Source organism: Zonotrichia albicollis, chromosome 2, assembly GCF_047830755.1.
Source record: "Zonotrichia albicollis isolate bZonAlb1 chromosome 2, bZonAlb1.hap1, whole genome shotgun sequence".
In the NCBI taxonomy this organism is placed as follows: Eukaryota; Metazoa; Chordata; class Aves; order Passeriformes; family Passerellidae; genus Zonotrichia; species Zonotrichia albicollis.
Genome location: NC_133820.1, coordinates 14,527,576 through 14,542,307, shown reverse-complemented (window position 1 = coordinate 14,542,307; position 14,732 = coordinate 14,527,576). Strand labels below are relative to the sequence as shown.

Here is a 14,732-nt window from a genome sequence, read left to right as displayed (position 1 = left end):
CACGTCTTGCTGTCATGCATAGTAGCCTTTCATTATTTATTATTTTCTGGTCACTCAAATTGAGAAAATAACCTCTGGCACAGCTGTGACTGTCACACTGCTCACACTTTAACTTCTGCTTTGTATCTATTTCCCTCAGCTTGTGTCTCTTCTCTGTTAGCTGTAAGCATTTTCTGACAAGGTCTGTCTAATCCTTTGCCCTATTTCTGTGCCCAAGACAGCAGAATCCATTTATTTCTTGCATTTGGCACTGCATAAAATTCATGGTTAGTAAATACTTTTGAGGCACTGGAAATGTCCTTTTTTCTGCAGAATTACAGCAAGTTTAAGTAAAAGTGCCCAGTAGGAAGTCAGCACATTGTGACATGAGTGTTGCCCCACATCTCCTCTCTGCAGAGTGCACCTTTCATGGTCATGCCAGGTCCCTCTGACAAATGGTTGTGTTTGGGTTTTCACTGCACTGACTCCAGCATCTGTGGGTTTGCATCTTTTATCAACAGAAGAAAAGAAAGGAAACCCATTTTTCTCTTTCAATAGAGAAGATGTGTCTCCCTACCCAAAGATTTCAAAGCTGGTCAGATTCTTGATGTCACAGATTTATAGAATAGTTTGGGATGGAAGGAACCTTAATGATCACCCAGTTTCAATTCTCTGCCATGCCAGGGACACCTCCCACTGTCCCAGGCTGCTCCAAGCCCCAGTGTCCAACCTGGCCTTGGGCACTGTCAGGAATCCAGGGGCAGCCACAGCTGCTCTGGGAACCCTCCCAGGAAACAATTCCTTCCCAGTCTGCCCTAACTTTACCCTCTTTCAGTTTGAAGCCATTCCCCCTTGTTCTATCACAACATATCTTCATTTTCCAGCTCTCCTGGAGCCCCTTGAGGCACTGGCAGAGTCTCTGAGCTCTCCCTGGAGCCTTCTCTTCTCCAGCTGAACATCCCCAGCTCTCCCAGCCTGGCTGCAGAGCAGAGGGGCTCCAGCCCTGGATCATTCATTACTTCTGGGCTCTCTGCAGCAGCTCCAGCTCCTCCCTGTGCTGGGCCCAGGGCTGGGGCAGCTCTGCAGGTGGGAAATCACCTGAGGGGACACAGGGACAGAATTCTCCCTTTCCTGCTGCCCAAGCCCCAGTTTGGGGAAGATCATTCCAATTGTGCTGATTCTACACTAGTTTTTTTCTTACTTCAATAATCCTCATGGCCAGAAAGGATGGAATGATTTGTTCCTTCCTTGCTTTTATTCCTTCAAATACAGAAACGGGATTTTAAAATGTCATGGTAACATTTATCATGTTCTTTTATCACACGTGTCTCAATGAATGGGTTTTACTCCTGTGGAAGCTCAGCCCATAGGTTCTTTTGGTCTTCTGAATAGCAGGAGCGTTGGAGATTGCTCAGGTCAGCCAGGAACTAAATGAACAAGCTCATCTGGTTTTCCCTCCTTACCCAACAACATCTATCATTTCTCTTTATTTAGTCCATGCTTTCATTTTATTAGATTGCAGAGGAGCATAAATGGTGTCTGTTTACATTCCTCACTGATTCAGCTTGAAACGCTGACCCAGTATGGCTTGAGGAGTCTATAAAAGGATGGGGTAGATTCTGCCTCTCAGACATGTAAAGGTGTTCCTGGTAGCTCCAGACCCAGAGTGCAAATCAGTTAAGCCTCCTCGACGATTTTGAAACCTCAAATCCTTTGAAATAGTTGGCAGCCTGCCTGTTGCATATTTACAGTTGCACAACTCACAACTCTTCCCCTCTGTGACTTCTAAAAGTTCCTCCTTCCTTTTTTTCTCTGGGTCCCTTGGCAGCATCAGAGCAGCTCCTCTGCCTCCCTCCAGCTCTTCGCCCAGCCCTCCTCCCCTTTATCTCTCTCTCTCTCCTTAGTGTGGCACATTGTTCTGGGGAAATGGCTTGTTTGGAGTTCACACTTTGTTTTCCTGCTGTTTTTCTGGGAAGCTGGACATGGCACGAAAGATATGGGAACAGCTTGTAGGAAATGGGTTTGTTTGGGGAAACAATAAAAGAGAAACAGCCTGCATACCTCTCCACCTCTCCTGGATGTTGGAAGGCCTGGATTACAGTATCTAAAGACATTTTTGGGGTAATTTTTTCATACAGCCCAAAGAAAAGCAAATAAAAAAATATTTTTTTAGTGTATCTTAAGCTTTACATCCACCCAGCTTCATTTCTTGTAGCAGTGTGTATAAAACACTTGTTAGTGAGGTGTGGGGAAAAACCACCTTAAAAAACCATCTTAAAGGTTTCCATTGCTGTGGTCAATGCAGATCTCACAGTTCTAGACAGGAGATTCCCTTAATTTTCATTGATGTTCTCAGTTCACTTTTCCATCAATGGCAGCAGCTGATATTTTTTGCCTTTCTGAAGCTGATATTGGGGCTGTTGCAAAAACCAGTCGATATCAGAGCTGCAGGGTCTGGATTTTGACTGATAACTTTGGTAATCACTAGTTTGGAAGAAATACTGCCACAGGGAAAATCTGCAGGATTTTGCTTGCCACCACATCAAAGATATTGCCACGTGCATTTTCCTTTTCTACTTCAGGTGTAAAATTAAAAATGGGCCACGACCTGTTTCTGCTGCATATGAGATTCAGCAGAGAGCCACAAGCTCCTAAAATCATAAAATTGTTTGAGTTAGAAGCTAAAGGTTAAATTTGTGAGGGAGATCTCTAAAAAAAAGGAAAAAGAATGAAACAGTTGAAAATTTTCTGAAGTAATTGTTTATATTTTGTGATTTTGAAGATTTTGCTTAGAAAGACATTGCTTAAATAAAGTAATAAGAACTAAATTTAAATGCAAAAGCACAGGTGTAAATGGGATTAGATTTTTTAATACTGTCACAAACAATTTGTGTGTGTATGTGAGAGTTTCTTTCTGGGACGGTTCTGTTTTGATTTATTTGGGGACAAACAAAGAATGTTCACTTTGTCTGCCATAGGTATGAAACAACATTTTCTTCTGATCCATTGGTTTGGCTGCTTCTCTAAATGCAATATATAAAAAAAAATATCAGTCTCTTGGAATGATTTTATCTAATGTTTGAGCTAAAACAACAATATCCTTACTTTATACTGGTTTAGCAGAGTAAATTAAATATCCTCAAAGAAAAGCAGGCACTTAACTTTATTGCTGTTTCACTAAACCCTCTCCTGTGTCTGCACCCAAAGAAATGACTTAATGCTGTGACATTCAACCCTGCCTTAATTTCATTAGTCATGTTTTGTGGCAGATGACTAAAATAATGTGTGCAGAAGTATGAATCAAGATATTCATTATAAACAATTATAGGAAGGTATGCTGGGCTATACACTGCAAAGGTTATCGTGACAGGAAGTCATATTTTACATGCACAGTGGGCATATTTGGAAAGTTCATTCTGAATTTAGAAGGATTACCCATCTGAGCAATATTCCATATGCTCCTGAAATGGAGAATACCACGAGAGGCATGCAATACTACATTTGTAATTATCCAGTGTATACATGGGAGCTCCAGAGTAAAAGGTGTCTGAGGAAAAGAAAGGGAGAAAAACATAAACAAAAGATTTCTGCTCCAGTGCTGTGCAAAGACGGAAAGCACTGTTAACAGAGTAAAATTTTAAAAAGTAATGTAAATTTTGGTTTAATACCAGTTGTCTTATGTGGAGAAGTCAGTAAGATATACAGAATTATAGAATCACAGAATGGTTTGGGTTAGAAGGGACCTTAAAAATAATCTTTTTCCCACCCTCTGCCATGGACAAGGACACCTTCCATTGTCCCAGGCTGCTCCAACCCCACTGTCCAACCTGGCCTTGGGCACTGCCAGGGATCCAGGGGCAGCCACAGCTGCTCTGGGGAACTCTACCAAGGCCTCCCCACCCTCCCAGGGAAGAATTACTTCAGTACAAAATACACTTGGAAGTGAATAAAAACATCCATACAAACAAAGATGGCTTGAGCAGCATTTCCAGAAGCTTTCAAGCAAGGAGATTCACAAGAGCTGGATGTGGTCAGTGCTCTCTAAATAGCAAAGTGAAAGTTTTAAACACATGTGAAGGTGAGCACAGGTTTTAGTTGAGGTGTTGGGGCTGGGCTGGACTTGATGATCTTGAAGGTCTCTTCCAACCCAGTGATTCTGTGAATTCTGGGAATTCTGTGAACCCTCTGAGATTCTCCAGCTGGTTGGACTTGCTCACCCACCCAGCAGACACCCCTTTGTTTTCCTGTGGCTTCCTTGGGGTGGGGGCTGTTGGAAGCTGAGACTGCCCTGTCAGGGCAGGTTTTGCAGCAGGAAGATGAGTGACCCCCTGGTGACACAGCCACGCTCACCCTGGCGTGTGCACGTGCACAAACACCACGCACAGACCCTGCAGGGAAGTGATGGGTCACCAGGAGCTCAGCTCGTGGCCTCCATCCAAGTGTTATTTCCCTCATGCTCTCAGGCATTCCTAAAAAACGAGGCTTCTCTGGAAAGGAAACTCCTTTGGATGCATTTTTTTTTCTGGTTTCCTCAGTGCAGTGACTGTAAGGATCTCTTCAGTCCTTCCCATACATTTTTAATCACTTTGCTGATGAGCTTGTCCTTGGTACATGCTATGCTTTAAGGAAATGTATTTTAATACCTCAGTTCTTTTTATTTTTAAATTTCCTTAGAGACTGAGGGTGGGATCCTCTAAAAATGTTCATGTGTACATATACATAAGAGTGTGTGCATATAAATAAACAAATAAATAAATAAACACACATAAATATATATTTAATATATGTCTTACATATCTATATATTAAATATATATATATTACATTTATATATACATACACATATATATGTGTATTTTATATTATATTTATATTACATACATTATATATGTTGGTTTGGGTTTTTTTACATATATAAAATAGGAGTGTGTAATTATATATATAAAATTTATCTATGGTTATAAATAATATATTTATTATATATTATTTATATTATAAATTTTATTATATATAAAATTTATCTATTTATCAACCCACTAAAGTGAACAAATATTAAATGTAGCAGAATAAATTATAAATGTAGTATATAACCTCGTAATTTTCCTTAGATAGAAAAGAGTTTTAAATGTTACCATAACACTGGACAGGTCTTTTGAATAAGGCTAAAAAATAATGTGAAAATTTTTCTCAGTAAAGTTTCCAAACTTTATTGAGGGTAGTTGCTGTGTATAAGGAAAAACTTTAATTCTAGACAGAGAATACCTCTGATTAACACACAGTAATTCTTGAAGTAATTGCTCAGGTGAACTGATGAGTCTGGGCAAGATGCAAAGGATTTTAAGAGGAATAAAACATTAGAATGGGATCAGTGCCTTGTTTTGGGCACTGGTTGGTCCCAAGGCTCTCTCCCAAGATTCTTTCTCAGTATCATTTTGATCTGTTAGCTCCTAGCAGGTGTGTGCAGCCTTAGTTCCCTTCCTGTTGGGCTCTGGGCCACTTTACAAACCTGCAATCAGCTTTGCAAAACAAATTTTTGCTGGAAAGGTTGCTGAAAAAACACTCAAGATGTTTGTACTTTTTAACAAAATAGAATATTGACTGCTCCTTCAGATTGATATCTGAAAAGCAAAGTAGCAGCAACAGGCTAGCCCTGGGCTGAGATAGAAATTAAAGGGTTCTACATCAAAATTTTCCCACTTTTCTAGAATTTTTTGCTGGCCTAGACATTTACAGTCAAGAATGAAGGAGCAAAAAACTTTCAGCTTTCAAAGTTTATAATTGACAATACTCTCAAGATGAAAAGGAAGAAAAGTCTATTGTATTGACTGGAAGAAAAGTCATTCAAACTTCACTGCTCGAGCTCTTTCCATGGATGGAAGTGCTAAAATAAGCATACAAAGCTCCAGTTTCTTTAAAAATGCAATATATTGTATGCAATATACAATCTGCAGGATATATTTGTATTGTTTCCAGCTCTGGTGATTTAAAGTTGACATAATCATTCAGGAATATTTATTCTGATCATTGTGCTGCTGCAACCCTGCACCCTCTTCATTCAGCTCATGGTGCAGCTGATCAAACCTGGTGTTGCCTCAGTGTTTTAAATAATTTTCCAGCACTTTGTTTGTGCAGGAGGAGATTTTTGAGCTCCACTTTCACTCAGGAGCCTGCTGCCTTTCTCTGGTTATTGTGAATGGGCAGAGCTGCTTCCAAGCAACTTGAAGCCCACTTAGGTGCAGGGTGGAAGTTTTCATCTCTGTGGCATCTATAAAAGAGTTTTCTACTTCTATATATTAAATATTGGCTTAGTGTTAAGCTATTTATTTGCACTTTGCTGACAGATAAAAACTGCAGATGAAATAATTGATTGTGAAATGGCAACTCTTTAAATCAGCTGTTTGTGCCTGCTCTGGAAAGGGCTCTACTCAGTGTGATAATTTTAATGTGTGAAATGCAGCACACAGCTTGGCATGAGGGAGATGTGTTTTCTAACATCGATTTTTAGTATTTTTGATCAAAGTTTCACCATCTGCAATAACAAAATGGTGATTTTTTATTTTCTGAAGCCCTTGCAGACATGGAGTTGAATGGATTATGCTGCAAATATTACCTTATGGTTTGCTGACATTTCAGGAATGACAGTTTATTAGAAATTGTGATAAGGCACCAGGGTCTGCATTTGAATTTATATTATTTCAGAATTTGTTCATTAAGACACAAAATATTGAGCCTTTGGGATTTGCCACGAGGCCTCTGCCCACGTTAGTGGTGAAGTCAGAGTTACGCAAAGAGTGCTGCAGGATCAGGCCTCAAACATCTGTTGCCGTTTCCCAGAAATTAATCTAGCCTGCAATTCCATAACATCACTTTGATGGATGCTTGATTATTCCTATTTTCAAGTGGGCCTCCAAACATCCTTGTATTTTTCTCAGCAAGAGGTGAGGAGAGCTGATAAGTGGCAGCACCGGGCCTGTGTTTGGATTAACGCGGAGTCTCCAAGTGCTCCCTGAAAGGAGCTGGAGGATGTTGGCTGAGCTGGCAATCACATTCTCATGGGTGGAGGTGAGGACAACATCTGTCTTTCCTATCTTGTACTTGCCAAGGCTTTTTGTTGTTCCTGAACTCTCCTCATGAATATAATATGTGGGGTTTTTGTCTGATCTAATGAATCCAAGACTCGGAGATTTAGAAGGAAAACATATTCCAGATGTGCCTTGCAATTCCTGACTCAGGTGACTGCATTTTAAGCAGTAACCTTTTCCAGTATGTTCCCCACACCATATTGAATATCCTCCTTCTGCAAACGGTCAGGGGAGGCTTGTACAAGCATCATGATTAATAAGCTACAGCAAGGCTAAAACATCAATCATTTGCCTTTTGTTTCACCCGATTGCTGCTGGATGCAATGAATCCAAGGCTCAAAGGCTTGGCTTTGGAGCAGGGCTGCAAATTTTGGCTCTTGAAGCAGTTCAAGCCCAGCTTGTTTCCTCGTGCAGTGGTGCCTGCTGCAGATGTGAGCAGAGTCTCACACTGGATGAGTTCCCACTGCTCGGGGAGGTTCTGGTGTCCAGCCTGCCTGTGCTCTCTGCTCCAGCCTGGAAATGGCATTCCTGTTTGAAATTAGGCTCTCACTCCAGATGAGCAGCTCCCTAGAGCATCAGAAGATGCAGTCTGAGGGAGGATAGGGTAGGAGAGCAGCAAGCAAGAAGAGTGACTTGCTTGAATCTTGTGCCCTGTGTACTCTCCTCCACATTCTCACCTGTCCTTTCTTTCAGTAACAGCTGTAATTCAGTTTACAAACAGTTTGTAATTCAAATTACATACAGTTTGTAATTCAGTTTACAAACCTTCAACAACCAACATTATCAGGTACACAAAGGATACTAAGAGCACTAAAGCATGGAAACACTTAAGGAGCTAATTGCACGATGTTGATGAGAACAATCTTCCCTCAGAAAATGCAGGTCCTCTCCAAATGTGACTGTTTATTAGAAAGTTCCAACATCTGCAAAACACACACTGGTGTGTTACAATTAATCCTCATAATAAACAGTTTGGTGAAAGTTTTTGTTTAACAGCTTTTGGTCTAATTTAGTATGAAAATAAGTTGCAGTATGTCAGAATTCTTTTTAGAACAGAGAGGGTTTTTTGCCCAACTGTAGACATCTGAGAAGTGATAAGAAACAGCCCGTGTCTGAATGGATTGTGGCTGTGGGGAGGACAAAGCTTGTGCTTATCTATGTATTATCATGAAATCAGATTAGAAAAGCAAAATGTGTTTGCATTGATGAGGAGAAATATTATAAAACTGGTGTCAAGAAATAGCTTCTATAAATGCAATGCATATGGCAAAGTTAATTAAAAGTTCTTCATTGCAGTGTTGTTGCATGCCAAGGGTAACAGGTCTTTTTGGGAGTCTGGGAATGCTGTCTGAAGAAGCAAAAAATGCATTTTATTTCTCTAGCATCTCAATGTACAGTGAAGGATTTTGCTGTGTTTGTGTCCCCTCATTCATCTTCCTCCTTAGGTGCAGTTCTTGCCCAACCCCATCCAACTGTGGACACTTTCAAGGATGGAGAATCCACAATTTACCTGGGCAGCCTGTCCCAGGTTGCCACCCACCCAGCCAAGGATTTCTCCCTAAAATATAATACACACCTGCCCTCCTTCAGTTTAAAATCATTGCTCATGAATAAAAAACCAAACAAACCAAACAGGTCGCAGTTTAAAACCCATTCTAACGCCTGGGTTAGAGTGGCCTCCAAAGTACTTTAAAATCCTGCTGCTGTGTTTATTCCTCAATATCCCTCATCCCAGGCAAATTCTGCTGCACAACCACACACCTTATTGTCTTGTGTAGCCATTTCTTGAGTTTGACCAAACTTTAGAGCAAAAACCACTTTTTGTCCTGTGTTCCTGACATTGCATTTAAAGGAGGAGGCAGCTTGCATGTGCTTCTCATGATGGGAACTACTTCAATCACATTTCCTGTAACTTCATGTTTCTAGGCCAAGTAATCTTGCATTTGATTAAGTAAACACCTTTGTCCTAATGACTTTATGCCTACTTTAAAGGCGTTGCTGTACCTATTGTTCTACAGATTTGTCAGTCTGTTATTCTTTTTTCTTTTTTTAAACTTATCAGTGAAGTGTAAATCAAAACCAAATAGAGAAATCATTTTGTTCTTTTATCATTAGTACAGAAAGTCCAAGGGAGAAGCCAGGTTTGGCATAGTATAAGCAATTAAAATATAAAAAGAATATAATGAAGGAACATGGGTTTGTTTAGGTTTTGTGGTTGTTTTTTTTTTCCTGTGATGTCATGAGAGGAAATCTGTGGAGAAAGGAAGATGAAATAAGGAATATTCATATTCAATATTGACCTCAAATACCAACAGCTCTGCTTCACAGATTTGCATGAAAGAACCTTTCCCACCTTCTCCTTTAAGCTCCATGTGTTCTTTTCTTCATATCCCTTTATTCCAGACATTAATTACTAGAAATTAAAGGCTTCATTTCTGAGATGTCAGGAGAATATGTTGCATTGTGTGAAATTCAGGAAGATGACCCATTCACTGCTAAAATTATTGTCAAAAAGGTACAAAGCTTTGCAAAACTGAAAGAAGCCTGTCATGCATCTATTTTGTAATAATTATTAATGTTTACATTTCTTAATCCCACTTACGGCTTGATGTTGCCAAACTGCTCCAGAGACAGCATTAATATGGATGAGAAAAAGAGATTAACATGTAAATGAGTAATGAAAAGCATTTACTAGGAATAGAACTGGCATCCATATGTAATAAAACCTTGCCAAACATTGTCAGTATTAATAGCTTTGTTTACATTTCTACGTGGCCAGACCATGCCGCTATTTTTTTCATAATGGTGAGTTCTGACAATTTTTCTATTAGATTTGGTCCAGGAGCTTGCATTTGCAATTATAACACAAAACAGATTTTGAAGTCCTTGTATTTAGGAGAGAAATAACCCACACTGCTTTCTGTCAGCTGTTCCAGGACAGCAGCTTGCTGTTGGAGCCTTCCTTTCACAGCTCACACTTTGGGGACACCAAGCCATGCCTATCATCAGAAATTCCTGTAGAACTGAGAAATGCTTCCTATTGCTGGCTGCTTTTCCCCAGGATGAGATTCAGGGCTGGTTCTGCCAGGTTGGGTTCTGGTTGTTCAGCATCCCTGGGTCTTGCAGTGTCAGTGGATTATTCAGAAAAGGCTGGGCCACAAATCCTCACGTTTTAAGTGGCTTAAGTTGAGCCCAGGGCTGGAATCCCTCTGGAGCCAGGCTGGGAGAGCTGAGGGTGCTCACCTGGAGAAGAGAAGCTCCAGGGAGAGCTCAGAGGCCCTTACAGGGCCTAAGGGGGCTCCAGGAGAGCTGGAAAGGGGCTGGGGACAAGGGATGGAGAGACAGGATCCAGGAAATGGCTTCAAAATAGTATTTGATGGGATCTTGGGAAATAGGAATTGTTTCCTGGCAGGGTGGGCAGGGGCTGGGATGGAATTCCACCCCTGGATCCCTGGAAGTGCCCAAGGCCAGGTTGAACACTGGGGCTTGGGCTAGCCTGGGACAGTGGAAGGTGTCCCAGGGAGGTGGAATGAAGTAATCTTTTAGTTCCCTTCCTACCCAACCCATTCTTTGATTCACTGATTAAAGATCATTGAGAGGAAGAAGAGGCTGAAGAAGACCTGAGGCTGATTCCAGCATGGGCCACGTCCTTTAGTTGTGCTGACTCCTCATGTCTTGCACAGGCTTTGATGGCCAGGGCAGCTTTTGTCACCCGGGGAGGGGAGATCCCTGTCCTGCTGTCCTTCCAGACAGGCCACCAAGACCAGGAGGGTGAATGGCAGAGGGTGTTGTGGGGTGCACATTAATGATCCTCCACACAGGGCCTGACCCTCAGCACACAAAGCTGGCAGGAGCTCAGTGGTTCCTGCAGAGCCTTCCCAGACCTGGCAGTGAGCACTGACTGATAACCAGCACGATGGATACAGATGATAAACCACAGCTAAACTCAGTCTAATAAACCACAGCTAAACTCAGGCTCAGCTTGCTTTCTCCAGGAATTTTCCTCTCAAATGTGAAGTTTAAATCTGTCTCTTGGGCTCATTTATGTTTGTCTTGTTTTGTGTCCATAGTTGTAGATTTTCACACAGCCCTAGGTAATTTGGTTTGTATTTCAAGCATTTACAATGTTCATCAGGAAGTTTAAATGTTTGCATTTTCCCTCTTCAGGCAACATAATGGACACCCATAGCACAAGCAGTGTTTGTTGTCATTAGTAATGCCAATAAATAGAAAACCCTTTTTTTCTTGTTCTTTACATTTATACTTACCCTAAATATCCATAAATTAACTTACATTAGGTGGAGTCATTTTTAGTAGGAACCAGAAAATTTGCTTTGTGTTACTTATGTGGGGAGGATGAGAAATAAATCCATTATGGATTTATTTCTCCATTCCAAAACAGGCTTGATGCCTGTTTTGAAAAGGTCCATGAGTGAACAGTTATAGTAGTAAATACAATACTGTAACAGTAACTCTTTATACTCTTTACAATACTAAATACAATATTCCACTATTTACAGTAGTAAATAGAGTTAAATAATGTTTTATTTGCAATCTGTATCAGCTTTCTCCTGTATAATTCACCCTTTAGTGTATTTTCTGGAGCTAACTCTTTCAAAATCAACATGTTGGTTTGTGTTTTTTGTCTCATGGATTGGGGCAGAAAAGAGGGAACTGTGCATTCAGTAGTGTCAAGCATGGGATGCACTGTGATCATCTGGTTAGATTGTGTTTGTGCACACATATATTTAATTTTGGGGAGTTATTTCATGAAAAAATCTTGTGGGCTCCTGAGAAAGAGCTCTTTATTTTCCTTCCGGTGTAACATCTTTCTTTAGTTCTTGTTATGTCATCCCTGCTACTTTATAATCCAAGCACATCAAGTTCCCTGAGGTTTCTCAGCAGAGCCAGGGAAGAATCCTTGAGGAGCAAGGGACCAGTGGCCATCTCCCCCCACACCTCCTTGGTCTGCAGGTTTTCTCAGAAAAGGCTCTTTAGAAAAGCTTCAGACCACCAACAGCAAAGATTTCTGGTGTGACAAAAAGGGGAGGTGTATCCTGGCATCCTTTTTGTCTCACAGAACCAGAGGCAGAGGTAGCTGGTTGCATTTTGGTGGGAGAGAAGGAAGGAACTGAGAAGTCAATTGTGGCAGCCTAGTGGTGATCTTTGCACCGAGGTGACATCTGAAAATCAGCAGTAAAAGGGTGCAGATCACTGCCTGAACTCAGTGTTAGTAATTCAATCATGAGTCTCAGGTAGCTTGAAGGGCCTGAGATCCCCCTCCCCAAGCCCTGGGATTAAGGGGTGATCTCAGTTTTCACAGGCAGTTAGAGGCAGGAAGTGATGTTCTCACCTTTGCAACTATGAATATTAGCAGAGTGCACCCCAAGGCCTCACAAACAAGATGGATAAAAAGGAGGAAATGTAGAATCACAGAGTAGAAACTCACCAGGATGAAGTCCAGCTATTCCCCCTGCATAGAACATCTGCAAGGGTCACACCATGGCTCTTCAAATGAACAAACACTGATTTTTAGGGCAGCATGTGACTGCTGGAGCTCAGCAGAGCCCTCTTCAGCAGCCAGGGAGGGTGGGAGCCTGCAGAAAACCACCCACCCTCCCAGAGAACTCCCATCCCTTTCTCTCTCCCTTCTCCTCTGCTGACAGGACCATGTTTCTGGCCGTCAGCAGCAGATCTGGCAGCAGCACAGCCCACCCACACTGCCTCACAGAGCTCCCTGCCCCGAGTCTGGCTCAAGATTCCCCTCATTCCCTGATCCTTGGCCCCCAAACTCGCAGCCATGGCCAGCTGGCCCAGCCTCCCCCTCAGCTTCCATCAGCCCCTGGGCCCACACGGAGCCTCCTCAATGGCCCAGGGCTGGGAATTGTCCCCAAAATCCAGGGAGGAGGTGCTGGGCTGCACCCCTGCTCCATTCCAGGCCAGGATGGAGTCACACAGTGGGCCACTGCCCTTTCACAGAGTCCCTGAGGCTGGAAAAGCCCTCCCAGCCCATTGAGCCCAAGCTGTGCCTGATGCCCACCTTGTTACAGTGCCACATCCAGGTGCTCATTGGACACCTCCAGGGATGGGGACTCCAGCACCTCCCTGGGCAGCCTCTTCCAATGATTGAATTTGCACCCTTATGCACCTTGTGCCCCCAAAGTGACCCCTGGAGAAGCTGGATTTCCTCAGAATTGTGCTTTTAGAGGGTGCCCCCAAGCCTGTGCACTGCTGGAGGACAGTGTGGCAGCCTCCCTCGTGCCTGGGGAGCCTCATCTCAGGTGGAATGTGTCCCTTCAGGAGTTTCAGCCCTTCCCACACTTCTTGGTGGATGTGGTGGCTACAGGCTCTGCCTCACTCACAAGACTCAGCTCCAGATAGCTCAGGGAAGGAATTGGTGCCAGCAGGAATGCTTGGCAGTGGGGATAGAGGGTCACTGTCCCTCCCTCTGGTCTCTGTCAGGCCTCCAGACAGACGTGATGGCACCTGATGGGCCCTGCTGCCCTCAACCATAACCCCCATGCTGCCATGAAGAGGATGGGAAGCACTTCCCACTCTCCAGAGTGGGATTTCCACCACGAAGAGTTGCCATCAGAGGGAGGAAAGTGGCTGGTGGGCATGGTGTCCCTGTGTTAGAGATTGTGCCTTAATCCCTTGGCTCCTGGTCCAGAAAGGACTTGGCTGGGTCCCTGAGGAAGGAAAGGAGGATCCCAGGGGCTCAGCAGGGCCTGGCCTTTGGTTGCTCCTCTCAGGGGCTGCAATTTTTGCTTCATTCAGCAGATTTCACCCTCTGTATCTCTACTGAGACCCCACAGACCTGGGCTGTGCTGCCCACCCTGCCCTCTCCTCCGTTCCCAGTGTTTGGTAGTGTGCGTTTGTGTTTCTCCCAAGTGTTTGGTAGTGTGTGTTTGTGTTTCTGCCCAGCTGCACTGGGAGGGTCTCCCCAGGGAGAGTTCCCCCATCAAGTCCATCTATTTTTAAAAAGAACTTAAATCTTATCCAAACCACATCAAAGTAAGTGGAAATTTTTTTGTTGTTGCCTTTGGTGGGGTTTGCAGCAGGCCTAGAGCCCACAGCAGGACTTTGTTTGCCACTATGACCAGTGGCAAACCTCTGATGTCAGGGAGAGAACCTCTAATCCAATGAATTTTGCTCTGAAGCTCACTCAGAGTGAAAAATTAAATAAAATATGGAAGAAACATTGCTATCCAAGTTTTGTTTTCTTCTTCTTTTGCATTATCTTTTCTATTATCTTTTTCCTTTCTCAGAGAGAATTGTTATTCCTGGTCACTGTGGGTAACTAACACCCTCAGGCATGATCATGCAATATTCCAAGCATCTTTTGTAGGGATATAAACCACATTATTATTTGTACCATTCCATGCCATCCTCTGGTGCACAACTGTTACAACTGTCCTGTCATTTGCTGACAACACCTGTCCCCATGGGTCCTCACCTTCAGTGACAAAAGTGCTGTGCCAAAAAACTAATAGAACAGAACACAACTATTAGATTGGAAGAGACCTTCAAGACCCTTGAGTCCAGCCCTGCCCCAACAGCTCAACTGAACCCTGGCACCCAGTGCCACATCCAGGCTTTGTTAAACACACCCAGGGATGGGGACTCCATCACCTCCCATTCCAGAACTTTATCACTCTTTCCGTAAAAAACA

General features: G+C 42.8%; 1 protein-coding gene across 4 annotated transcripts in view; it reads left to right on the top strand.

Annotated features, from left to right (window-relative positions):
- The window catches only part of ERG (ETS transcription factor ERG), a 150,092-nt gene that overhangs the window by 101,123 nt on the left and 34,237 nt on the right, over window positions 1–14,732 (top strand). The window contains exon 2 of one of the 4 annotated variants that reach the window (XM_074533931.1): window positions 6,911–7,040. The exons of the other annotated variants lie outside the window; for them this stretch is intronic. Coding sequence (XP_074390032.1) covers window positions 7,002–7,040 — 39 coding nt within the window. The 5' untranslated portion in view covers window positions 6,911–7,001. The remainder of the gene's footprint in view (window positions 1–6,910; window positions 7,041–14,732) is intronic. 4 annotated transcript variants of the gene reach the window in all.